This window comes from Alosa pseudoharengus, unplaced genomic scaffold, assembly GCF_046254945.1.
Source record: "Alosa pseudoharengus isolate Yale_2024_CS ecotype anadromous, Long Island Sound unplaced genomic scaffold, YU_APseudo_1.1 YU_APseudo_1.1_scf_1, whole genome shotgun sequence".
NCBI classification, from domain to species: domain Eukaryota; kingdom Metazoa; phylum Chordata; class Actinopteri; order Clupeiformes; family Clupeidae; genus Alosa; species Alosa pseudoharengus.
In genome coordinates, this window is record NW_027468564.1 from 31176543 (window position 1) to 31204094 (window position 27552).

The 27552-nt window shown below is 41.7% G+C and overlaps 1 protein-coding gene across 3 annotated transcripts; it reads left to right on the top strand.

Moving 5' to 3' along the window:
- Positions 1 to 428: 428 nt before the first annotated feature.
- Positions 429 to 19162, top strand: LOC143125370 (NACHT, LRR and PYD domains-containing protein 12-like). Of its 3 annotated transcripts, none has more exons than XM_076286767.1 (13): positions 429 to 1123; positions 2177 to 2499; positions 3631 to 3836; positions 4578 to 4757; positions 5092 to 6895; positions 7389 to 7562; positions 8440 to 8613; positions 9037 to 9210; positions 9717 to 9890; positions 13083 to 13256; positions 14219 to 14392; positions 14986 to 15032; positions 17723 to 19162. In XM_076286767.1, exons 1-13 carry the CDS (start codon positions 1109 to 1111, stop codon positions 18316 to 18318), a joined length of 4215 nt encoding a protein of 1404 aa, XP_076142882.1. In that variant the 5' UTR covers positions 429 to 1108; the 3' UTR covers positions 18319 to 19162. The 3 variants fall into 3 exon arrangements, with proteins under 3 accessions (XP_076142882.1, XP_076142890.1, XP_076142900.1); XM_076286775.1 differs by having other exon boundaries at positions 5092 to 6877; XM_076286785.1 differs by lacking the exon at positions 14986 to 15032 and having other exon boundaries at positions 17723 to 17828.
- Positions 19163 to 27552: the final 8390 nt, after the last annotated feature.

Consider the following 27552-nt stretch of genomic DNA (forward strand, 5'->3'; position numbering starts at 1 on the left):
GGTTCAAAGTGTGTCAGAAACAAAATCAATGTCTCCATCTTGTGTTGTACACAGACAATGTCGCTTGAAACTCTTCTTCATACCCACTTAACAATGTAAATGTAAATCAGGTTTCTAGGCCAAGTATACTTGCGTATACAAAGAATTTGGTCTCTGCATTTATCCCACCCGTGAATTAGTGAACACACAGAGCACACAGTGTACACACAGTGAGGTGAAGCACACACTAACCCGGAGCAATGAGCTGCCTTGCTACAGCGGCGCTCGGGTGGCAGTGAGGGCACTTCAGCCGCTCCTACTGGTCGGGGATCAAACCGGCAACCCTTTGGCCCGAAGCCCTAACCAGTAGGCCACAAGTGCCCAACAAGTTACCCAGACAAGCATTAGGATTCTTGATCAAGTTATCCTAAAAGGAGTTATGGTTCTAGACCAAGTTATCCCAAGAGGAGTTATGGTTCTTGTGCTAGGTGTCCACACAAGCAATATACGTACAGTTACCATTGTGAAAATATTTGAACTGAGGCTCAGAAAATGTGAACTGTGAGGCTCAAACTATTTGAACTGAAAGCTCAGAGCGAACCAGACGCAAAGGCAATGGCAATGGCTCCATCTTGTGTGCAAACAGTTTCTGTTTTGAGATACTAGTTCACGCCCCCACACCTGCATAACCAGCTCTGTCAGTACAGTGTCACTGATATTATCACTCACGACACGGTAGTGTAGTTAAGATGAAGAGGCGGGCAAAGTCTGCTGACGACTCTACAGTCGAAGCCATAACATGCAAGTTAAGTGTGCACAATAAAAGAAGGTACAGGAAGTTGATAAAGCTGACTGAGAGAGAGAATGGAGAAGCTGTCGAGTGTGACTTGGGCTGAAACTGAAGTTAAGAGAGCACATTCACATGAGACGTAAGGGAGAGTGGTGTTAGTTTAGTGTTAGTTCAGCTGGGATTCTGAAAAAAGAAGTGGTGTGTGAGTGTAAACATTTAAGAAGGATATTGTTTTGATTGCTTAGTATTCACAAAGTTGCCTCTGAAGAGTGTTGAGTGACTAAATGTAACTTAACCCTGTGCAAGACTTGAGGCCTCAACCACACATTTGTGTGTGATATGATAAATCTGGTGGTGAGTATGTCTGCTTTCTAATGTGCATAATGTCTTTAAATATATTCATATATATTTGTGATGTTTATGGAGTGATTTTTTGAGAATAACTTTATTACCATGTATGTAATTACCATGTATGATGTAATAAGAACATGCTCAGGCTGGCCAGAAACTTTTCCACTGACTTCTGCCTTCTAACAGAGACTTTAGAGTTTCTTCTTTTAATCACAACTTGACTTAAAAATTCGTTCATACATCAATCTATCCTACAGTTAAACCAACCAAATTAAAATCCAGTGCAATATTTATTCAGGGTTACTACTCTTCATGACCTGGTTTTTTGTATGTTAATGACATTTTCTTTTGTGATGCATGTATTCTTTGTCTCCTTTCTTGTGTGTTTGCCATTTGGGATAATGTTTCATGTATGTCCATTGGTGTTATACTTCTTACATGTATATGTCTATGTTGTTTTTATTAAATGGGATACAAAAACAAAATGGGCCCAGGGATACAAAAAGAATTTCAGCCCTGACTAACAATAAAGTATATCGTATCTTATCACATCGTATCGTATCGTATTGTAAATTAAGTTTCAACAACATGTTGGTATGCACATTAGCTCTCTTACTTAAGTTGTTACTCATAATTTGTACTTGTTGCTCCTAAACTCAACAAATACTTCTCTTCATTTTGTTTTTGTGGTAGTAGCCCATCAGTTTCACATGCCAGTCCCTACCATAGCTACAAAACAAAACAATTCTCCCATTTATCAGTTAAGTGTAATTAGAAGTTTTGAGTCAGAATCTGACAGACTGATACCACACCAATTATATTTCTCAATTTATTATCTTTTTTCAATTTTAGTGCATGACAATTTTTTTATTTGGGCTAGTGAAATTAATTTCAGTCTACAGTCTAATTATGCAGGTAAAACGTAACAATGCCTGCCTAAAGGGCTACCAGAGATTACGAAATTATGTAAGGCTAGAGCCATTTTAGTAAAAATGTGAATGGGTTCTAACACCTAAAACATTACAACTTTGTTTCCATTTGTTATTGACGATCAAGCCATCAGATCAGCTCCTTATTATGGCAAACCAGCTCGATTTTCTGTTCCATGCTATGGATCATCTGAAGCCCGACCAGCTGAAAAGGTTTAAACTATACCTGAGCCACCGGACTCTGGACGACGTCGAGCCCATACCCAAAGAACGTCTGGGAAATAGCGATGCCACGGATGTCGTGGAGACAATGGTGGAGGAGTATAGCACTGAATGTGCTGTGAGACTCACAGCACATATCCTGAGGAAAATCAACCGCACAGATCTCGCAGAGGCACTGGAGAAAGGGAAGGAGGAAGGCCCTGGCCAAGAGGGACAGGCTGTGGACACGTATGTTAAAATATGGACATGTACAGTATGTTAATTTAATTAGTTAGATTGATTTCTTTTTTTTTTTTTTTTGGGGGGGGGGGGGGCATTGGGGCCAGCCCAGTTGCCATGACGACCCAAGCTCAAGTCTGGCTTAAGGTTTTTCTCAATTCCACACTCAAGCTCTCTGCCATTCATTTCCTGTCTGCTCTTCACTGTCCTATCAATAAAGGTTTGAAAAGCTCTAAAATTGCTAAATATACATTTAATGAATTATAAATAAATTAGGATATAATAAGGGAATTAGGAAAGAAATCCATAACAATACTATTGCTATTAAATGTGTTGTGGTATATGGTAAAATATGCAGTGTTGGGCAAGTTACTTCAAAAGTGTATGCATTATTTATTACTTGTTACTGTCATCTCAAAGTAATTTGTTACATTACCATATTACTGTCTTTGAATTATAAGGCATTACACTACGTTTACATTACTTTCACCAAAATAACAGGAAATATGGATTTGGTGTTCTCAATAGATCTTCATGTGTTCAATGCAGCTCATTACACGGCAGGAGGTGATGTGGTATGGCATAATGACTGAGCTAGGCTTAAGGCTAACAAAAGAACAATATAATGGTTGCAGTTATGGCTCATGTGGTGTAGACTTAATGCAAATAGTTTGAGAATAATGGCTACGATCTTTGTCTGTAAAAGCAACATTTTAGTTATTCTCACTGCTTGAAATGAGAAGTATTATACTAAAATGTTGCTTTTAAAGCCTAACCATGTTAGATCTGTTGCATGAATGGCAGAGATAACTCAAATTCCCTTTCTACAGTCATCTAAACAAGGCAATCAAATTCCAGGACCAGCATAGATTACTTTTAATTCTTGGATAATCTTCTCTGGTGCCAATTGAGCATTTCTCAATTTTGGATTAAAAAGCAAAGTAACTTCAGTTACTGAGAATTGTACCGAGTAAAATATTACTGAATTTGTATTGGTAATGCCTTACATTACTGCATTACAGCAAAAAGCAATGCATTACTGTAATTACATTACTTTTTTAATGCATTACTTCCAACACTGAAAATATGTGATATGTTATGGTAAAATTGCATTTTCTGTTGCTGTGCCTGGTTCAACAGTGTGCCTTCAGCAACTCTGACCCAGGATCAGTCCAAGTGTGAAGTGTGTGAGCAGCTAACGAGGGACCTTGTCATCACCAGCTGTGGACACAGTTTCTGTAGGCAGTGCATCAGCAGCTCCTGGAGCCAGTCTAGTCCATCAGGAGACTACAGCTGTGCCAAGTGTGGGAAACGATGCAGAACACACTTTTTACAGACAATGCCAGGTGTGTTGTTTTTACCAGTGGCAGATGCTTTATGTTATGTTATACTCGGTTCTTACTGTTAAAACTTGAAAGTGTAACTGTCATGAACTTGACAAACTGTTGTGATTCGACAAAGCTCTTGTTTTTGTGAAAAATCTTTGCCATTTTTGCATAGTTTTCTGAGGTTCTGAAGTCCTATGGTGACCTTTGACCTTCAGCCCTGTTGAGGTAGATATTTTAAAGGCACCCTCAACAAGACTCTCGGGGTCCCCCTCTGGTTGAGAAGCGCAATAATAAACAAACTAAACAAACTAAGTATGCACCTTGTGCACCAAAGTATAAACATAACTCTATAATTTAGAGGGAACACACTGACAGCAGTCTGGAAAAAAAGATCTACAAATTCCTGTAGCATAGCAGCTCTTTTGTGTTTTGATTTTGGAGGGGATGGGGGGGGGGGGGGGCAGTTTCCTACCCGAAACTAGAAAGTTGCTTGGTTGGTAATCGCCTACAGAGGGCCACTCAGACAAGTGCAGTTCATCATGTTACGAGGTTATGTGCCAAATACTATTCAGTCCGCTCAATGTTCACTTATGCCAATAGCTGTGGTTCCTACACGAGAACAGGTTGACAGACCCTGCACTTTTCAATATTTTTTTTAATAACTGTTTATTTTATCTATTGTAATGTCACAAGCATCTGTAAAATAGTATATCTATAACTATAACTATAAATTAGGGCCCACTGTCTTCATGCTTTCAGAGGCACAACCCATTGATAATAAGGCTACTTGCACCCCACCGGCACCAGCTCCAGCTCCTTCTATCCACACCACCGTCTCAGCAGAGAGTGGAGCCATAGTTAGTGCCCACTCCCTCAACAGCTGTCACATCGAGGGCTCCGTCTACTTCAACGGTGAGCCAGGAGACAAGGGAGATGATGGTGAGTGCTGACTGGACAGAGGTCATAGGTTTGACACCCAGAGAGAGTGCATAATATGCATGCCCTATTCATGTACAGTAGATGTGTGCATGCATTTACAGATGTTTGTAACTAGTAGCCTATATACATTCATATAAAAAAGCATGATACTTAACCCTTAAAGGTGTAGGTTTTTGAACATTCTAAGTTCCGCAACAATTGAAGGTTCTAAAATTCTATCTTGAATTCAATGAACCCAGATATTTTTTAGAATGTTCATTTCTCAACATTCCCGTCACACCGGTGTGACGGTACTCCTTTAAGAATAGAAGTCTGATTTGTTCTTCTCAAACAGACAATGCCGTCTTGGAAAGTGTGCAGATGAATCACAAGGCCCTGATGAAGCAGAAGTCGGAGTGCATATTTGAGGGAGTTGAGAAGAAGGACAACAAAATCCTCCTGAACAAGATCTACACAGACCTGTACATCACTGAGGGGGAGAGTGAAGGGGTGAATGATGAACATGAGGTCTGGCAACTTGAAACTGTCTCCAGGAAACCTGTAACTGAAGACACACCAATCAACTGCAATGATATCTTCAAACCTTTACCAGGGCAAGATGGCCCTATTCGATCTGTGCTGACCAAAGGAATTGCTGGAATCGGTAAGACTGTGTCAGTGCAAAAGTTTATTCTTGACTGGGCAGAAGGGAGGGCCAATGATGACATCCATTTTGTTTTTGCCTTCTCTTTCCGAGAGCTTAATTTGGTAAGAGGTAAGAAGTACAATCTTCTTGGTCTACTCCTGGACTTCCACCCTGAGCTTAGGGAACTCTACGACACAAGAAAATGCTTCAAGCGCAAAACTGTCATCGTTTTTGACGGGCTGGACGAAAGCAGGCTAAAGCTTGACTTCCGCAAAACCAGACTAGCCGACGTCACTGAGGTCACCTCAGTGGATGTATTGGTTGCTAACCTCATTAATGGTAAACTGCTCCCTACAGCACACATCTGGGTGACATCCAGACCGGCCGCTGCTGGTCAGATCCCCACTCAGTACGTGGACCAACTGACAGAGGTGCGTGGATTTAACTTGCCACAAAGGGAGGAGTACTTCAGGAAGAAGATCAGCGATCCAACCAAGGCCGAGCGAATCATTGCGCACATCAAGGTGTCGAGGAGCCTCCACATAATGTGTCACATCCCTGTCTTCTGCTGGATCTCAGCCATTGTGCTTCAGAAAATTCTGGATCAGGGCAGAAAGAGGGAAATCCCTAAGACGCTCACAGAAATGTACGCCCACTTTCTTCTCATTCAGGCCAACATCAAGTCACAAAAGTACCACGGTGGAAGTGTATCACAGAAACAGAAGCTCTTGGAGTCGAACAGGGGTCTTCTTCTGAAGCTAGCAAAGCTAGCTTTCCTCAACCTGGAAAGGGGCAACTTGATGTTCTACGAGGCCGATCTCCATGAGTGTGGCATCAACATCGATGAAGCGTCCATTTACTGCGGAATGTGCACCGAGATCCTCAAAGAGGAGGAAGTGTTTTACGAGAAAAAAGTCTACTGCTTTGTCCACCTGAGCATCCAGGAGTTTCTTGCAGCAGTCCATGTGTTTTACTCGTACATTAGCCATGACATGGGGGCACTAGCGTTCTTCCTCAAGGGCAAGTCACGAGCCAGCCACAAGAACATCAGTTTGGACGTCTTGTTGAACAGCGTGGTCACCAAAGCCTCCGAGAGCGACAACGGACACCTGGACTTGTTTGTCCGTTTCCTTCATGGCCTCTCACTGGAGAGCAATCAGAGGCTTCTCCTAGGCCTGCTCACTCGCACAGAGAGAAACCTGGAGAGCGTCAACAGAGCCGTCAAAAACCTGAAAGAGATGCAGAGGAAGAACGTCTCTCCCGAAAGGTGCATCAACCTCTTCCACTGCTTAATTGAGATGAATGACGCCTCTGTCCATGATGAAATACAAATGTTTTTGAACTCAGAGAAGGGTCCTGGGATGCTGCTGTCCCCTGCTCACTGCTCGGCTTTGGCGTACATGCTCCTGATGTCTGAAGAGGCCCTGGATGAGTTTGATCTCACAAACTACAAGACTTCAGACGAAGGACGCAGAAGATTGCTACCAGTCGTCCGGTACTGCAAAAAGGCACTGTGAGGGGTTTTTATTTTGAATTAACTTTTGATTATTTTTTCTAATATTCTCTCAATGAACACTGCTAAGCATTTATTTAAATTATTTAAGAGATATGATTACACAGTTAGACATTGTCTCTGTTAGGTTCTTTGTAAGTCAGAATAAAGTAGTCATCATTGTAAAACAATAGAATATTTCTACAAGAGAATATTTCTAAAATTAAATGTATATGGATACCGATACTCTATTACAGTGAGTATTTTTTTGAAATTATTTTGTGAATTATTTAGCACCCAAATATTGCTAAACAGGTTGTTCTCTCTGCCATTTTTAAAAAAAAATGTAATTAAAAATATAGAATTTAAAAACGCTTCAGAAATACCTTTACAAAGCAAGAGTTTTCTTCTTATTCACTATCTCTCAGTACTTCCAAGTGATCTCTCTCTCTCTCTCTCTCTCTCTCTCTCTCTCACTCACCCCTTCCCCTCTCTTTTCCTCCCCCCTCCTCAGGCTGGGTGCTTGTAAACTCACAGAGAGGCCCTGTGAAACCATACAGTCAGCTCTGCAGTGCTTCAGCTCCCACCTGCGGGAGCTGGTCCTCAGTCACAGCGACATCCAGGACTCAGGAATGAGACTAATCGCCACTGGACTGATGAGCCCGCACTGCAAACTGGAAACACTAAGGTCAGTATTATACAAATATGGAAAAACTGAAGTCAGTATTATAAAAATATGGAAAAACTAAAGTCATAATAGAAACACTAAGGTCAGTATTATACAAATAGGGAAAAACTGAAGTCAGTATTGTACAAGTATAGAAACACTAAGGTCAGTATTATACAAATATGGAAAAACTAAAGTCATAATAGAAACACTAAGGTCAGTATTATACAAATATGGAAAAACTAAAGTCAGTATTGTACAAGTATAGAAACACTAAGGTCAATATTATACAAATATGGAAAAACTAAAGTCAGTATTATAAAAATATGGAAAAACTAAAGTCATAATAGAAACACTAAGGTCAGTATTATACAAATAGGGAAAAACTGAAGTCAGTATTGTACAAGTATAGAAACACTAAGGTCAGTATTATACAAATATGGAAAAACTAAAGTCATAATAGAAACACTAAGGTCAGTATTATACAAATATGGAAAAACTAAAGTCAGTATTGTACAAGTATAGAAACACTAAGGTCAGTATTATACAAATATGGAAAAACTAAAGTCAGTATTGTACAAGTATAGAAACACTAAGGTCAGTAGTGTACAAATATTAGTTTATTAGTTTATTATAACATCAGTATTGAGTACAGGTTTTGTGTAAACGTCCAGGCAGACTAGCATGCCATCTTTCCATGGAGGAAACTTTGGTTTTCTTGATGCTGTTTTCAATTTAAAAACTTAGTTGGGGCATTCATATTTATGTTTATCAGCAAGCAGCAAATTACATGTTATCATTCTAGCAACTTGGGGTTTTCATTTCAGCGCTGTTTTTTTTTAATTGTATTTATTTATTTATTTATTTATTTAATTAGTTATTTTTTTATTGTTCACAGGCTTTACCGCTGCAAACTGACTGAAAAGGGCTGGGCCAATCTCGTATCAGCATTTCAGTCAGAGACGTCTCACCTGAGAGAACTGGATCTTACTGATAATGATCTGCAAGACTCTGGAATACGGCTTCTTTGCCCGGCCCTCAGTTGTCCTGGCTGCACAATACAGACATTAAGGTTGGCTGGGACTGGGACACTTTTAGAATGCTAAACTGTCTTAAGTACTATTTGTCAGGTGTTGTGGCGCAACTGGCTGCAGCGCACATACCAATCTCAGGTCCATGTGCCCACGGGGGTTCGAATCCAACCGGGGTCATTTCCCGATCCCACTCCATCTCTCTCTCTCTCCCACTTGCGTCCTGTTGCTCACTTCACTGTCCTATCCATTTAAAGACATTAATTAAAGGCCTCATAACATCATATTTAAAAAAAGCACTATTTTTCCATTAGAATAATTGTGTTCTAAGTGATTGTATAGAGAATGTACACGAATGACCCATCCAGTCCGCCATTACAGTACAAGGCCTCTTAGCAAATTTGACACAGTGTGCAAAATAACCTGCCATGTTGTTTTGTTTCTCGTTTTGTTTTTCGTGTCAGAATGAAGGGCTGTCAGGAGACGGGTGAGACGTGTGAGGTGTTGGCCTCCGCCCTCAGGGCTGGCCTGCCGAGCCTACGGGAGCTTGACCTGAGTCTCAATGAGTTCGAATACACCGCAGCGAACGTGCTGTTGACGAGCATGACAAGCCCTCAATGCCAGCTTGAGACATTGAGGTCTGTCTGTGTGTGTGTGTGTGTGTGTGTGTGTGTGTGTGTGTGTGTGTGTGTGTGTGTGTTTGTGTGTGTGTGTGCGTTCTATGTGCCTAGACTCCAGTGACCAGTAAACTACACTCTAATTCTCGACATTGTGGCCATAACATTTCCTCTTGAGATAAAGCACATGGGCTATGGGCTGTCTAAATCCATGGGCTGCACTCAGTGAACACAAAAGCTCATGATTGTATTTGTTCATTAAAAATGAATAGAACTATTCTGAATGGCAAAAACGTTACAGGCTGGAATGTAAGAGCGCCCCTACAAATTACCAGCTGGCTCATAGAAAAATAACCCGAAAAGAGATTAAATATTCGGTGTCATTTTTTAATTCACTCCAGTTGTCATGGATTGATGTATGCGTTTGTTCTCACTGAGTTGTCCCAAACCCGAAGTGACTGCTATATAGAGAATACTTGTGTGCACATAACTATGCAAAGCAAATGAAGACTCTGCTCTGATTTCAGGCTGAAAAGATGTGGTCTGACATACCGGCACTGCGAGGCTCTTGCCTCTGTCCTCGAATCAGGCGCCGCATGCCTCCGTGAGCTGGACCTGAGTGACAACGACCTGGATGACCACGCGGTCGAGAGGCTCTCGTCCGGCCTCATGAGTGCTAACTGTGCCCTGAGAACCCTGAGGTGACTGGAGGGGCATTAATATTTTTGATTGATTGATTGATTAATGGATTGATCGATCGATCGATTGATCAATACAGTTGGTGTCATTAGAGGCAAGGAGGGTCAGGCGAGAGGATCACTGTGTGTCATGGACATGGGATATTATCCCACTGAAATGTATTGCTGCTTACAACAATCTTCTGTTTGTCCATCAAAAATGAAGTAGTTCTTTATGTATTCTGATCTGTTTCTCTCAATCCCTCTTAGCAAAAGGGTATTTTTAAGGCCTGAAGTTGATCTTAAATTGCATTTGGGCTGAGACAAGAGGAATCTACTTGAAATTAAGAAATACAAGACAGAATCTTACACTGGTGTTAAATTGAGCTCAATTGTGTTAAGGAGGAATAGACGGTAGGCAAATAAAAGATCACATTTTGACCTTTCCTTCTTCCATCCTCTGGGATGACCTACGATTAGAATGAGATTCTGTCGAGTCAGGGGGCAGATTGAATTTTTTTTATTACCAGTACTGTAATTAAAGACAAATCACAGAGGGTCACTGAGTGTCATACAGTCTCAGTAGGAAAATGATGACCAAGAAAGACATTGGTTTATGTCCAGAAGGTTCAATATTGTATACGATATTGTGATTGTAACACTTTGTGCCAGTAACTCATATTGCCTTTTTTTCTTTGGCTGTGTCATACCTCTTATTTTTTTTGTCATCACAGTGGTTTCTTTAAGTGCCAAGCACCCAGTATCACACCATCACACTAACTACAGTATTATTGCACAGGGTATTCAGATGATGTTGTTGAGAACCATTGAAGCTGTTTTAAATGGGTCATTCCACTCTGTTTAAGGAAAAAAATCGGGGGTTTTGCCACAGAATTAAATGACCTTTAAAAATGCTTCGAGATTATCTTTAAAAATGGTGCTTTGTGGTGGGTTTATTGATCGTGCCCCAATGCTCTGTCGTATGCACACTTGCACATCCGACATAAAAGCATTGAGTTCACTGTGACTGTTTCTCTGTTTCGCCAGAAGAGAATTGATTTTATTGTAGTGTTGCCGTAGTGACATTAGGGACCATGCGCTGGTGCCACAGAGTTGTTCTTTCAGGTCATCAAGAATACTGTGGAAAAGCGTGTTGGTTCAAGTTATCCCTGACCTCAGTATTTTAAAAATCCTGGTTACGGCCTTGTTGGCATAGGGACCATGTGCTATTGTCACAGAGTTCTTTCAGGTCATCATGGCCTTCTATGTATTTTAGAGAGACACAGGTGGCTGATACATAGCCCCATTAGAATAGGTTTTGGTGAAAAAAACAAAAGACAATATTGTGATTGACCCCTTTGTCAGTGTCTCATTAATATTTTTTACATCTTGCAATGACATTGGAGGTCTTTTTGTCCACAGAAAATACCAAATCTCAAGTATAATTTTATATTTTGCACAACAGTGAAGGTCTTTCTCTCCATTGAAAATACCAAATCTCATGTATAATTTTACATCATGCATGGCATTAAAGGTCTTTTTTTTCTAAATAGAAAATACCCAAACTATTCTCATAACATAATAATAATTAATGTCATAAACTATGTTTGTATGTATCCTCAACTACTTAAAGCTTAATTAATTGTTAAAAATGTCTCCAAGAAAAATCTCAGGCACTCATGAGGATTTAATATTTTTAAAGCCTTTATTCTCACATGACTTTACATTTTTTGAAATATTAAAACATATTTTTTAAAGAAATGTAAATCCATATGAGAATAAAGGTGTTTAAAATACTGTCACCTTCAAGGGCGTAGGTTTGGTCTGAGCTTTCGTGGGGACACTACCCACTGCCCCCCCCCCCCCCCCCTGAAAAAAAAAGCCACTCAACTCTTTCACCAGCCACTATAGATATATAAAATGATTAAAATGTGCAACTGTCCAACTATCCATGATTAAAATGTGCTACTGTCCAACTTGATCTAACTATACTGTGTAGCCTACATAATCTGATTTTAATATGTACAGATATGTAGGCTATATTTAACATTTAACATTTATTTTCTATTTGGTCTGTTATGAAATCATGCATTGACCCATTTAAGCACAGCTCAGTTTTAAGAAACTTAAATAGGCCTACATGCATGCTTAGCATTTTGTGAAAAGAAATCATTAAGGCTACATTGACAAACTCTTAACCGTGAGCTGCATGTATATTCTCTGATTCTAATATTTACAGATATCTAGGCGATGTAAGCACAGTTCAGTTTTAAGAAATGTTTAAAGCCGAAAGACCATGTTGAATTTTGCTACAATTTATTTCAAAACCGGATTACTCTGGAACAGCTAACTATACACGGGAATGCATTACACATTTGTGTTCGGTAAGGTCTGCTGTTTATTCTAATATATGGTTTTTCATGTGTTGCGTGAAGAGTGTATTCCACCAAGACGAATGGATGTGGAGATGGGCGCAAAGAATAATTATTACATCTCTTATTTTTCTCTTATTTTTCTCGCGAACTGTTTATCACAGCAAATAGTGGCTATCTAGCACCGTTTAAAAGCTGAGAAAAGGCTCTTTTGTGTGACACATGTGTGATGAGTACTTGTCGAATTTGGACGCACTTCATATGCCGAAGTGAAGCTGAAGCGCTGGGCAATGCTGCGCAGGAGACTGCGGCTCACTGGTAGTTATTATAGGTAACTTCAAATCAGCGCGATTTACCCTTATAGGCTACTGCACATTACAAGATCTGTACGAGATGATGTGAGTGAAGTGAGAAATGACTCACCCCCCCCCATTTCAACCTAAATATTAGTGGGGACATTTCAGTCGTAATTTGATATTGGTGTGGACACGTCCTTCGGTCCCCACGCAAATCTACGCCCATGGTCACCTTCCATAATGGCATAAGTCATTTCTTTTCAGTTTTTTTTTCAGAAAACACAAAAAGTTAACCAAAAATTGAATGATGATGATTTAGGCAAAACATTGTCAAAAAATGACTCGTGCCATTATATTAAGAAGCTGACGATATTTGATCCTCATGAGTGCCTCAGATTTTTATGGAATTATTTTAAACTTCTTTGTCCCCTAACTGAAGAGCACCAGAGGAACACCCATTCCTAGCAATTTGTTTTTGGCTTTCTTAATTGTTTTTACATATTGACAGATTTGTTTTGTTGTTTGAAACCTCTCTCTCCCCCCCCTAGACTGAAGCAGTGTTGCCTGACGGTTGACGCCTGTGCAGGTCTGACATCCGCTCTGTGCTCGACCCACTGCCCCCTGACTGAGCTGGACCTGAGCTGTAACACCCTGCAGGACTCAGGAGTGGTAGTTCTCTGTCAAGGGCTGGAGAGTCCGAACTGCAAGCTGGAGACGCTCAGGTGATTTTGTTTATTATGGTTTTATTTTGTGTATATGTGTCCCTGAGCTAAACAATTATATTATCATTATATATTAATTATACATCAGTTAACAGTGCTAGTAAGATGCATGTTTGTTTATATGTATCTTGGTACACTATCTCAATTGCCTTATAAAATAAAACAGACCGCAGTTCGCTGAATATCCTGAGGGAAATTTATAATAAATGACCATGCATTCAGACTGGAGAAAGAATGTCAGTTAATATTACTGGTAATATAACACGTTGTAGACTAGTACCTGTTCATGTTAGTTAATATTACTGGTAATATAATACATTGTAGACTAGTACATGTCCATGTTAGTTAATATTACTGGTAATATAATACATTGTAGACTAGTACGTGTCCATGTTAGTTAATATTACTGGTAATATAATAACATTGTAGACTAGTACGTGTCCATGTTAGTTAATATTACTGGTAATATAATACGCTGTAGACTAGTACCTGTCCATTTTAGTTGATATTACTGGTAATAGAACAGGTTGTAGGCGAGCACCTATTCAGATGCATTTTGGGGGAAAAAATATCTGAATCAAAATATCTCTCTTGCTGCATCCTTGGCTTATTTGTACAGTCTATGATCCTTGGGAGACCAACAGCTGTCCCACTCTTTCACGTTTACTTTGTCTCTGTGTGTCTGTCTGTGTGTCTCTGTGTGTCTGTCTCTGTGTGTCTGTGTCTGTCTCTGTGTGTCTGTGTCTGTGTGTCTGTGTGTGTGTGTGTGTGTGTGTGTGTGTGTGTGTGTGTGTCTGTGTCTGTGTGTGTGTGTGTGTTTGTGTGTGTGTGTCAGTGTCTGTGTGTCTGTCTCTGTGTGTGTGTGTCTCTGTCTCTCCACACTCTTCCCAGTTCTATATCACTAACCTTTTTTCCTCTTTTTCTGTCTTTTTGTCTTTTGACCTCAAACTGTCTCCTCTCAGGTTATCTTTCTGTTGCGTCTCTGAGCGTGGCTGCATCGCCGTGGCAGCGGCCTTGACCTCGCGACCCGCCTGCCTGAGGGCGCTTGACCTGAGCTACAATCACCCCGGAGACGCAGGGATGCGGGCACTCAGGGCAAGAGAGCAAGACCCCAACTGCCACCTCATGACCGTCAAGTATGCAGAGCACCCATCAAATAGACACGCAACTTTTTTGATCTCCCTCTTTTTCTTTATAATTTTCCCCTTTCCCTCTTCTTTTTCTTCTTCTTATTCTTCTTTGTCTTTGTGTTTTAGTTTTCTTCTGTGTGTTACATTTGTACTCTATTAAAAGTTTGGTATGTTTTGTGATAGTGACAAGTACTGTGATATATACTGCATTGTAGAAGAAAATCGTGCTTCTATACATTAATGTGGTCATAGCAGGACAGCCAACCAAAGCTAGAAAGGTTGTTTGTTTCAACCAGCCATTTCTAGATCAAATTAGCTTTATTCTCTGTGGTCTGAAACATTCCAGTTGGACAGGAGAAGTAAGCCAGCTGTATGATGCTGTTTTTAGAATCCTAGACCACCTTACACATTAATGTTTTTATGTAAAATATAAATGACTTGTGTCACTCAAAAGTGAATATTATTTATTTATAGTTTCCATCTTGTTGTATTAATGATGTAATGATTTAGATCATGCATGCATGGCTGTCTTCTTTTTAAATTAAATATTATGTTATTATTATTTATTAGAATTATATTATTATTATTTCTCTAAACAGCTTTGATCATGGAGGAATATACTGTCTGACAACAGAATTAAGAAAATGTGAGTAAAATTAATGTTAATTATTACTCCTGTCAATCAAACACATCTCTGGGTCCTGCCCTGCCTGAGGTGTTGCAACCAAAATCAGTCAACCACACACAAATCACTAGTACCCTTCCTAGGAGCATGGACGCAGCCCCTCACACACACACACACACACACACACACACACACACACACACACACACACATGTACACAAACAACACATCAATGTGCACACATGGGCACACACACATACACACACACACACGCACCCACACACACATAAACCCACACACATACATACACACACACACACACATGTACACAAACATCACATCAATGTGCACACATGGACACACACATACACTCACTCACTCACTCACACACACACACACACACACACACACACACACATCAAAAGCTTTCAACTAGTGTACGTGCAGTATGTCTATTATTTGATGTTTCACAGGATCAGACATTTCCTCTGTCATCTCCGAAGTAGGGCTGGGGGATAAAACGATAGCGATATGTATCGCAATAGACATGTAAGAGATATCAATAAAAAATACGTTCGATAGAACATTCAATAATTAAAGCAACACACACCTCCTTACGTGGTCCATAAATAAATAGGCTAAATATATCTTGCATTGTAGCTATGTGAAACTCTACCAGAGTAGGGATAGAAGTAGGCCTACCTCAACACAGACTCTCAATGAGTCCTTGCTCCGTGCACACACTCTCTCTATTTCTCTCACTCTCTCTCTCTCCCAACAAGCGCATCCCTCCTCAGCATGCACGTAATCCAAACATTCACAATCGTGCAAGACAACTGGCTAAATTGCTATTAAATCCGATTAGCAAACTGCACAAATTTGTTAAAACTGTTGCATTGAAATTGACTGCTAAATTCTAATAATCTCAATCCCGATGCAAATGTAAAAGTACTTTCCAAGACTCAAACAGGCCTGTCCCAAGAAGAAAAGGTATTAATTTGAAACTTAAAAAAAGGGGGAAACTGAACTGTCTAACCAGTAGACTATGATAAACTAGCAAATTAAGCTACTTTGTTTACAATATTTCCAGGCTTCAACCAGTGCTGCTTTTCATTCAGACTAATGTGCACTGCACATCTATTTATTTGAGTGTTTTTCATGATTGTGTTGCTATTTCTTTTCCCTGTTTGCTTTGATTGATAACTGAGGTGATTAACTCATTGAATGCCAAGCTCTTTTCGGGAGCTTTGTCCTAGAGTGCCAGCAATCTAGACCATTGTTGATGATTTTTGTACAGCCACAGCGTGTTATAGCTATGACTTTAAGCTCTCGGTGGGTGCAAACCGTGTATTTCTACACGCCTCTGTTCCTGAGAAATCCCAAGCTAAACAGTGGCTAGTTTTCATCAAAATCGCTGTTTTTTTTCTAGAAATGGAGATATAACGTCTTTCATGAAATATGAAGTGTTGCCTGTTACTTACTTTTGTAAACTTTCCGGGAAGTGATCAGCGAGACCTGGCAAGACTGCCACCTAGTGATAGACCCACGAAAATGGCCTGGTTTTGACCTGACGTGCATGCGTCACTGATTCGACCCAAAGCAGCAACCGAGTTATGTTAAAGCAACACCAAAGAGTTTTTTGTACCTTAAAATAATGTTTCCAAAATCGTTTCAGTGGTTCATCAACTCGTAACAGGGTGAACGGCACTTTCTGCATTCGCTTCGCGGCGGCTATTACCGCACTATGTAAGTTTGCTGCATCGGGTAGCGGATCTGTAGTTCGATGGAATGAGACATGAGAAACTACAAATTTGACTTGCATCTGATGTCGCAATACATCATACTTTCATAAAATCATGCAACTTATTCTACCTTGTCTGTGGACATTGTTATTTGCAAAGCCGGTGCTCGATAAACAAATAGTGCGTGCGACAGATGAAAAGTTCTTTGGTGTTGCTTTAAAATGTCCAGATCAATATCGACTGATATGAAATACTTATATCGTGATACAGTTTTCAGCCATATCGCCCAGCCCTACTCCGAAGCATCTGTGTACACATGTGAGCACACACACAAACACACACACACACACACACACACACACACACACACACATACACACATGCAACATTAACATTCAATCACTGGTGCTCAGTTTATCATTTCATATCCTTATTATTTCTCACAATCCAGCCATCTTACCTCTCTCTCAAATTCAAATTGAAAATGCTTTATTGGCATGACAAGTTCACTCATATTGGCAAAGCAGTTATTATACAATAAATCTGAACATACATATCGATAGATTTTCATAAGAATAAAATAGATAAAGTAAAATACAATGCAGTATATGATAGTATATATATGTGTGTGGTGTGTGTGTGTGTGCGTATGTGCGTGTGTGTGTGTCTGTGTGAGAGAGAGAGAGAGAGAGAGATAGAGAGAGAGTTTTTTCTGTATGGGTCACTCATTGTCCCTCAGGTTGTGGCATGTTGATACATATTGGGCAGCAAGAAATGCTGTGTCTCCTTCTCCTAATAGTATCTTTCATTTTGATAAGTCATTGAGTTCATTAAAATTAGGAATTTCTTAATTGAATTTATTGAAGAAAAAGGCTTCTTGTGTGATTGAAAGATGTACATCTCTGCATTTCTCTGTCGATGTCTCTTTCTCTCTCTCTCTATCTCTCTCGCTCTCTGTCTCTCTTGCAGATGCTTGCATGCTCTCATTTAACCCGGACACCATGCAGTCTGAGCTCTCTCTTTCCGAGGACAGCCGAAGCGTGGCGTGCGTTGCGGAGGTCCACCCGTACCCCGACCGGCCCGAGAGGTTCACCCTGTGCCCCCAGTTGCTCTGTACCGAGCCGCTGTTCGGACGCCGTTTCTATTGGGAGGCGGAATGGTCCGGAAGCAAAGTGCTGGTGGGCGTCTCGTACGAGCGTCTCGAGAGGAAAGCGGCCGCCGACGTGTCCGGGCTCGGTGCCAACGCCTCCTCCTGGGCGCTGGAGTGGACCGGGATCTCCGGCAGCTACCGGGCCTGGCACGACGAGAGGCGGGTGGACGTTCCGTCGCCGCCGCGCAGCTGGTCGACGGCACGTCGCGTCGGGGTGCTCCTGGACTGCCTGTCGGGGACGTTATCCTTCTACGGCGTGTCGCCTTCCTCGGGACAGCTCACGCACCTCCACACGTTCTACGAGGCATTCTCTGAGCCGCTGTACGCAGGGTTCTGGGTAGCCCCCGACTGTTGCATCTCTCTATGCCAATTAGCCTCCAGTACACCGTCTGAAAACCATGAATGGAATCCATAGGTCGACACAGAGATGGAATGCAACATGGTCACAGGGTTCTTTAAATTGGTATCTCTATGACAATAGAATACTTAGATTCTAGAGGGTATACCTAAAAAATAAAAGGTTCTTCAGAGCGATGCCATAGAACAGGGGTCGGCAAGTAAATTTGGGCGCGAGCCAGTTATTTTACTTAGCCAATAGATGGTGGGCCAGAGGATAGGCTAATATTTAAACGCTGCTCCGATGGATGACCTGTTAGTCAACAGGCATCTACACGGAGAATGGATAAAAATTACTCATTAACCATGGATGATTGATGGTCTACTTGAATAATTACATGCTCTTGATTAACTCTGTTTTATGTCCCCTTTCAATATCGTGAATAGTAAGCCTAGGCTACAATAATTTTGGCAACAATAGACTGTTTAACACAGAGCCTTGTTTATTTTAGGCCTAATTAGGCTACTACTTTGGATAGTCTATCTTATTTTTATTCTTAAATACTTCTCCTGACATGACAATGTTACTATGCTTATTGTTTTCAATAGTGCTGTCAGTTAAACGCGTTATTAACGGCGTTAACGTAAACCTATTGGCGTCAATTTTTTTATCGCGAGATTAACATTCTTTTTGGTGTAACAAACTTTGTAGTTTTTTCACAAGCTGTTGCAACAACTAGTAGCGTTAGAACAACTACAACACCACACTGGATCTAGCTAGACCATGCTGCATGTACACGCCCCCTTTTAGGGGAAAGGGAGCTGTTTGGATAATGTAAACCTATGCTGCATAGAAGTGGGGAGCGAAAAGGGGTTATACTTACTAAATCTTGAAACAAACGTGAATAAAAGGCACAAAATAAGGTTGGTGTAAGAGTTATCTGTGTGTTTATAGGATTAATGTGTCCATTATGTTCCTATTTTTTGCTCTTTCCAGTTTAGCCTACTAACAGGAGTATCACGAATGTAGGCACAGTCAAACTGCCCATGGCTGACTATAACTAAGTTCGGCAAGCTTAACTTTACATGTCATAACATCAACTAAACATAAGTCACACATTCATTTGTAATATGAACGGAGCCTTTTTCCTACAACTAGGTGAGATAATTGGCTATGCCTGTAATACTAAAGGTTCACAGTTAGCTAGCTAGCAAGCTAACCGTTTTACATGGAATATGATATGGTAAGTGTAGCTAGTAGGTGCTGAATGGGTTGTAATGTAGCCTCGACATGAGTAAGTTACATACACATAATTCTTTATAACTGCCGTGTTAGTAAAATTATTGAATGGCCTGTAAATTAATAACTAGATGTAACGCCATGGTGTGATTAGGCTATCTGTCTTTCCCATTAGAATCAATGATATATGTATGTTAACTTGTTTTCCGCTAAAATGGGGCGTGATGTAGATTAAATGTACCTATCTTTATGATGATGCGCCTTCTACGTAAAGACATGCTGCACACACTTGTTTGGGCTTACGAGCCGGCCAAAGAGTAGATTCGTAGCCTACAATAAACGCAGTTCTGAACTCCCGGTCAGCTGAATGGTGTTTTAAATTGCTGTGGACACCGATGCCGACATGAGTGCGATGCACTCTGCTTTCGATATTAATTTACTGTACATTAGATTCCATTCTTTTCAATACAACTCTGCACACCAGCATCGCACTTTGCCGCCGTGTAAATCACGATTCAGTTATATTTGGTCGACACCGCTCCATAAAATCCATTGTTCATCCAGTGTTTGCGTGTTAAAAACTTCGGCACTGATGTGTGTGGCAAGTGACAGTGCACCATAGACTGTAGGCCTATAAAATGGCAGTGCACTCATGTCGAAAAGTTCCTTATTTTCAATTGAAAAAGATAATGAATATAGTATTTTATGTTTGTTATGCCCATTAGCTAGCCTAGAAATCTAGACGCACCCTAGCGGCGGCAAATTAATTTGCTCAGCTTGTACGTCTAGTATCGAACCATAGGAATTTCTATTGGCTTAACACCGTGGATGACGGCCAATCACAGCGCTCTATTTCGTTAGAGAGTCTTAAGGCGGGCTTAACAGGATAACGACATCCTGCGACGGTGAACAACAAGGAAGGTGGCTATGGCAAACGAGGAGCAGTTGTTTGAATCGGCGTTGGCGTCAACTTTGGAGGAGTTGGACTTGTGCTTTTCTTTGAAAGTAGATCAACACAATGCACTTAAGTCATTCCTTTCGAAGAAGGATGTATTTGCCGTTTTGCCGACCGGATACGGATATGGTCGTAGCGCTGGCCTATTGCATGCCTAGGCAGTTTGAAAGACAATTCTCTGCCCGCCCCTTGGATTAAGTGAGGTGGATGATTCGATGCAAGACTATACATGTCAATGATATAGGATGGCCCGCCAGGCAACCCATTAGCTATATTTCTGAAGAATATATTGTGTTGCCTCAGGTCTGCTGCACATCTTTTGAAATTTGATTTGAAATAATCAAATAGACCTACTTAAAGTTAAGTTAATGAAGTAACTTGCTTTGCTTTCATTTGAATCTTAATTAAGATACACAATAATTGCTTTATATTGTTAACATGGACTCCTGGAAAGTTCAGAAATGCAAAATAATATAATTTTAATCATGCAATAAAATATGTGATTAATCGTGATTAACTAGTCTATAGGAATTCAGCGATTAATCATGATTAAAAATTTTAATTGTTTGACAGCACTAGTTTTCAATAAATATTAGCGTGTAGAGTGAGGAGCGAACTACAGATATAAGTTAGGTGGGGGAAAATGTCTTCATTTTCTTGTGATCAAAAAATCTAAAGCAGGAAGTTTTTTTTTTTGGGGGGGGGGGGCTTTTTATGCCTTTAATTAGATAGGATAGTAAAGATTGACAGGAAGTGAGTGGGAGAGAGAGTCGGGGTGGGATCCGGAAAGGACCATGGGGTGGGAATCGAACCCTGGTCACCGGCGTACGGTGCAGGTGCACCAGCCAGTCCTAAAGCAGGAAGTTTTACCGCGAAAGTAAAGCCTATAAAAAGCATTGGAAAGAATGAATTTGCGTTCTTCTTAGCCGGTTTCACAGATAAGTATAAGTATATATACTTTTTTGATCCCGTGAGGAAAATTTGGTCTCTGCATTTAACCCAATCGGTGAATTAGTGAAACACAAACAGCACAGTGAACACACAGAGAGGTGAAGCACACACTAATCCCGGTGCAGTGAGCTGTCTGCTACAATGGCGGCGCTAGGGGAGCAGTGACGGGTTAGGTGCCTTGCTCAAGGGCACTTCAGCCGCGGCCCACTGGTCGGGGCTCGAACCAGCAACCCTCCAGTTACAAGTCCAGAGTGCTAACCAGTGGGCCACGGCTGCCCCTACAAGATGCAAAGCCTGTGTGTCTGTTCTGCAATGATGTGTCACTGTTTGAAAGGAACGGCATTAAAAGACGAAGCGGCATCTTCAAGGTGGCCTATCCACTCCCGACAGAGGCACAAAAGCACAACATGCGCTGGCAGAGGATCAGGGATCAAAGGACCGGATCATAGTGCGTCTGGTGTTCTTTCTCATATTTGTTTAAACACACGTGGTCTGATTGGTAAATAGGCTATTTGTAAATTATTTAAAGAAAATTGGCCTGTTGCCAACCCCTGCCATAGAAGAACATTTACAAAGCAATAGTTCTTTGAAGAACCATTTAAGAAAAGGTATGAAATGCACAATGCAATGGTAGGGAAAGTATTTCAACCTATTAGATGCCAGGAGCCAGACCAACGGATACCTTGTCTTAGCTGAAGCTAAGCAGGTGTGGGCCTGGTTAGTACTTGGATGGGAGACCTCCTTGGAAAACTAGGTTGCTGCTGGAAGTAGTGTTGGTGGGTGGTCAGTAGGTGGCACTCTTCCCTCTGGCCAAAAAAAATCGATCCCAATGCCCCAGTGCAGTGACGGGGACAGTGTACTGTAGGAGATGCCGTCCTTCGGATGAGACGTTAAACCGAGGTCCTGACTCACTGTGGTCATTAAAGATCCCATGGCACGTATCGCAAAGAGTAGGGGATTCCCCGGTGTCCTGGCTAAATTTCCAACATTCAATCTGGCCCCCTAATCATCCCCCACTGTAATTGGCCCATTCACTCCCTCACTCTCCACCTCAAGCTGGTGTGTGGTGAGCGTTCTGGTGCATAATGGCTGCTGTGCATCAACCAGGTGGGTCCCCCCTTCCATGTGAAGCGCTTTGAGTGTTGAGAAAAGCGCTATATAAATGTAACGTGTTTAGGTACTTTCATTAAGGACAAAATTCTGAGCAATATTACAGTTTGTCTTGATCGCTTTAATGCTGGCGTCAACTCTGACATCACCTTTTCAAAACAGTTAACACCCATGTCTGAACAAAAGCAAATTTTGCCTTCAAACATGCACGTCCTGTCGTCAAATCACTGTGTGATTTCAATCAATTATTATACACTGGATAACAAAATGCAAAATATAGTTCTCAAAATGAGCATTTTTGCTATGTCTGTCCATTTCTTTCTCATCTTTCTAGTATCAGAAAAAAACTGAAAAGACAAAATGTACTAAATAAATAATAATTGTATTCATTCCTCCCAAGATGTAACTGTCATTGATATTGACTGTACAGTAGACCTACAGTTAGCTAACCTGACTCTCGCCAGATGAATTTCGTTCCGCCTAGCTCCACTCATCCATCTGGGATCGATCTATTGGAGAGGTGTTTCAGAAGGCTGGGCTTTATCAAAAATCCTTGCATATGATTGGATAAGCCACTTGTCCGTCATCTATTGACGTGCTACTTCAACCACTCACATCGAAGCCAACCCGTGACGCTGAGAACAGTCTCACAGTCGCTTCTACGCTATGTCACATCTATGAAACTCCCGCCCTGCGTCCTGATTGGCTTTACCATAAAATCTGGTGCCGAAATCACTCTCAACGGAACCGATCCAAGATGGATGTGAGTGGAGCTAGGCGGAACGAAATTCATCTGGTGAGAGTCAGGTTAACAGTTAGCACCTAGACAAGACAAATTTCATTGAACTACAACTTATGGATAATGAATGATTGCTGATTGAAGAATTGTGCAAAAGGAGTTTCACACAGGTGTATCAGAGATTCAGACTTACGCAAGGAATCTATACCTACCACCTGTGAAAAGATGTTTTCCTTTTGTTTAGAGTTTGGGGTCTTCGAGTGACATCTGTGTGAACTGTTTTGCAAAAGGGTGTGAGAAATGTGTGAACCCCATGAAAACGTGGGAACACATTCGCAAGAGATGACTTCTGCTGTGCAAAGAAGGCGCTGCCAGGGGGAGTCTGAAGTCTAAAGAACAGGAGATGCCGTCGGATTCAGCGGTGAATGAATGCACAGGAGGATGCCACTCGCGATCACATACACTGTTGTTTAAAAAAAAAAAAGTTTGGGGTGTGTGACGGAGTGTGGTTGCCTCTACGGTTGCCATGCCAACGAGCCTGGCTCTTTGGTGTTGCGGTCAAGCAGTGGTACCCGGAGATCTGGTTTCAAGGCAGTCTGGGGTGACTGCTCTCTCCCTTCTCTACATTTAGATGTTTCCATTCCACTCCATTAAAGACCAGCTAACTGTTTCCTGATGACTGCTTACATGTTTCGTGCATACCATAATTTCCCAACTATTATTTACTAATTTAGTATATTTAGTTGATATATTTAGGATTGTTAGTAATTGGTCATTACACACACAAGGTATAGGTCTCTACTGCCACTACATGTGCACTACTGCCGTAATTTCCCTTTTGCTATAAGGTTAATACATGGAGACAGTTAATATGGTATTAACATGGCTTTGTTTCTTTTAACTTGCATAAAACACTGCCCTGCGGCTTATACACAATGTGGCTAATACACAGGAAATGACTGTACTTTAGAGTCGTGTCTCTGGCCTCTAAACTCATTTTGGATGACGGTCCGTAGGGTGTGGCATGAATGGATGAATCTTCCTCCTCTTTTATGTTTTTTTATTTTTTTATTCTTATATGTTAAGTGAGTGTTGTACTTTGAGACCAAAGCTTAACCGGAGTCAAATTCCTTGTTTGTTTACACAAACCTGGCCAATAAAGCTGATTCTGATTCTGAAGTAAAACATAATCTCCCCACTTTACTATCCCCAGACTATAACAGTCCCTCCCCAATGCTCGACAGATTGGTAAGTGTCTCCAAAATCAAAGTTCTTTGTGATCAAAACACCTGAGATTTGTCTGTCTGTAATACTTTTTTATTTCAGTTTTCCTCTGTCACCTGTCTGTGTTCTTTTGCCCATCTTGACGTTTGTTTTTTTTATTTGCCAGTGTAGTTAAAAATGTTTTCTTTTACTCTGTCTAGACACATGGCGCACAAGCGAAAGTGTGCAAGCAGGGCAGACTGTATTGAATGATAATGGAACATGATATTATCAGCACGAGGCACAACTTGTTGCAGATAAGCATTCTATGTCAGGGCGGCCCATACTACAGGGGTCTGATTATTTGATCTATCATGCTGTTTAACCAAACCTTGGTTTAACTTGTTTTCTTTTTGTTTTTTGTTTGAAGGACTGCAAACTCTATCATCTGTCTCGATATTGGTTAAGTGTATGAATAATGGGCCATGGTACAATGTAAATGCTCTTGCATCATTGTTTCTCTATTGGTCAATACAACATTATGGGAAATGGAAATATGGAGGTTGTTATGGACATGTTAAAGAAAACATGTATGCTTCTCTCTCTCTCTCTCTGTGTGTGTGTGTGTGTGTGTGTGTGTGTGTGTGTGTGTGTGCAACACAAAGAAAGAGAGAGATGGAGAGAGGGGAAAAAAGAGATGGAAAGTGAGGGGAGGGGGAGCTATGTGAGGCAGTCGAGTGCTTCTCTAGTCTGCCTGCACTGAAGCCCCGATCGGCTGTCACGCCTATCTCGCGCAGCTACGGCGGAGAAGGCATCGCTCGCTCTCTCTCGCGCTCCAACAGGGCGGGAACGCCGCCGCCAAACATCAACGCATCAATAAACGGACGAGATCGGACAAGCGCGACATTAGATTTTACCCTACGAAGGAAATTAGCGAGGGCTTTATATCTGTCCTCTGCAAAAGGCCTCTGCATCTGTTGTTAGCCTTGATGTGGGTTTCTCAAGCTCGTCGCTGTCCTCCACTACCACAGACGCGTCGTTGTCTTTTTCTACTGTTTTTTTCCCTTGAACGTCTCACCAGCATCAGGGGGAATTCAGCGCCCGATTCCACCATCTGCATCGCGTTCTGGTAGTGTGCGTGATTTCCACCCTTTAGGACAATAATACATGAAGATCCCGGTGGCAGACGCAGGAACTATCTGGATTCCTGGTTTTGGTGTGTGTGAAAATATTACATTTTATGCGTAAGATACGCTGAGCGCCTTTCCCGCGTCTGTGTGTCTGTGGGCTTTAGCCAAAGACGTGAAAGGTACATGGTCGATTTAACCTACAGTATAGCAACAAGCTGTATGGTTTATGGTTGTCTTCGGCATGCTGTAGATTCGCGTTTTATGGGTATCATTTAGAGGTGGTCATTTTATACTTATAAGGATGGGCCTGATCACAAGGCTTTTAATACAGGGGTGTTGACGCGGCCGCTCTGAAGGAGAAAAAAGACTGCATGGTCATTTCACCGTATATCCAACCTTCCTTTGGTTCCGTTTTGGATATTTTTTAACCGGCTGTGAAACGCAGGACTTCAGATTTGTTTTATTATTATTAATCGACCGACGTCGATGTACAGACGGACCCAACGCTAAACAGTGGGACTGTGAGTGTTTATGGGGCGCTTGGAAATGGACGTTGAGCGGCGCCTCCGGTGAATCCACGGTGGGGAGGGGGTCCTTTTTTCCTCGTTATTTTATTCACACCCTTGGCGCGCCCCCATTTCCAGAAAGCACAAATACCTCCCTTGTCACGTTTCTGCCCACCTCGTTTTGTTTAAACTGTAGTAGGCTTTTTCCTCTCCTCTCAAAACAATACCAGACGTGTATATTTACGCGACATTTCCCCCTACGCCAAAGCCTCGAAGCTCAACAGTTCGCCTGTTTGCGGGAGGTGGAGATGTCATTTTCTGTAGAGCCGAGCCTAGCCGACCACCAGAAACCAACGAAAAGCGGTAGTCTCGCTGCCATGCTTGGTGAAATTTTCACCCGGAGCCGTGTTGCAACCGAGGTAATTGCCTGGCTGAGGGGGAATTTAAAATCCTAACATTAGCCACGCAACACGGACTACGGAGCAAGGAAGGACACATCGCAGTCAAGCTTATTAACGGGATCGATTCTAAATAACAGTATTTGCCTGTTCGTCGCTGGAATTTCAGTTTGTACTGTGTGGGCCCAATGTTATGCGAAGACCAGTATACAATGTGGAATATTCTAACGTAACCAGCGCTAGTTCTTTTTTTCGTTCCCCTCAGCCTGTTTTTCCCCTCCCTTATATATTCGTTGCCGTTTTCACGTGCTGACTCGCGGGGGCCCGCCTGGAAGATGGCTGCTTATTAATTTTTAATCTTTATGCATCCGTGCAAAGCGAAGAGGGAGACGAACGAGAGCAAAACAGCGGACAAACGTCGGGAGGGGACGCGAAGGAGAGGAAGAGAGGGAGCGGGAGATGATGAAGTGAACTGGCGCGCGTGAACGCGGCCGGACGCAAGGGGATTCTACGGGAAGGTAAGACGGACAGGTTGGAGGATCTGTGACCTCGGGTCGGGCTGTTTTGTGTGTGTGTGTATGCATGTATGTATGTGGTCTCTCTCTCTCTCTCTCTCTCCCTCTCTCTCTCTTATCGCCGCGCACTAACACACACGCCGAATTATTCGCATGCATACACAATAATGACGATGGGGGCAGGCAGATATGGATTGAAATAATGTTTTTGCACGCGCCGTCCTTTTTTTCATGTGTTCCCCCATTCGCTTTCTGTTCTCTCTCTTTTTTTCAAGCGGAGGTGGAATACTGTATGTGCGCGCGGGCATTGACTCCTGCGGTGCGTGAGTGTTTTTTAAATGTGCTCATACCACAGCCTACCCATGCTGCCTATTAGCTCTCTCTCTCGCTCTCTCTCTCTCTCGTTGCCTGTCTCTGACTCATTCTCTTCTGTCACACCTGTATGGTCGCGCTGGTGTGTGTGTGTGTGTGCTTCTGCGTGTGTCTGTGTCAGTGTTAGGCGTTATTTAAATCTGTTCTGGATTCTAGCGCCGCGAGCAACAATACCCAGCGGAGAGAAACCGATA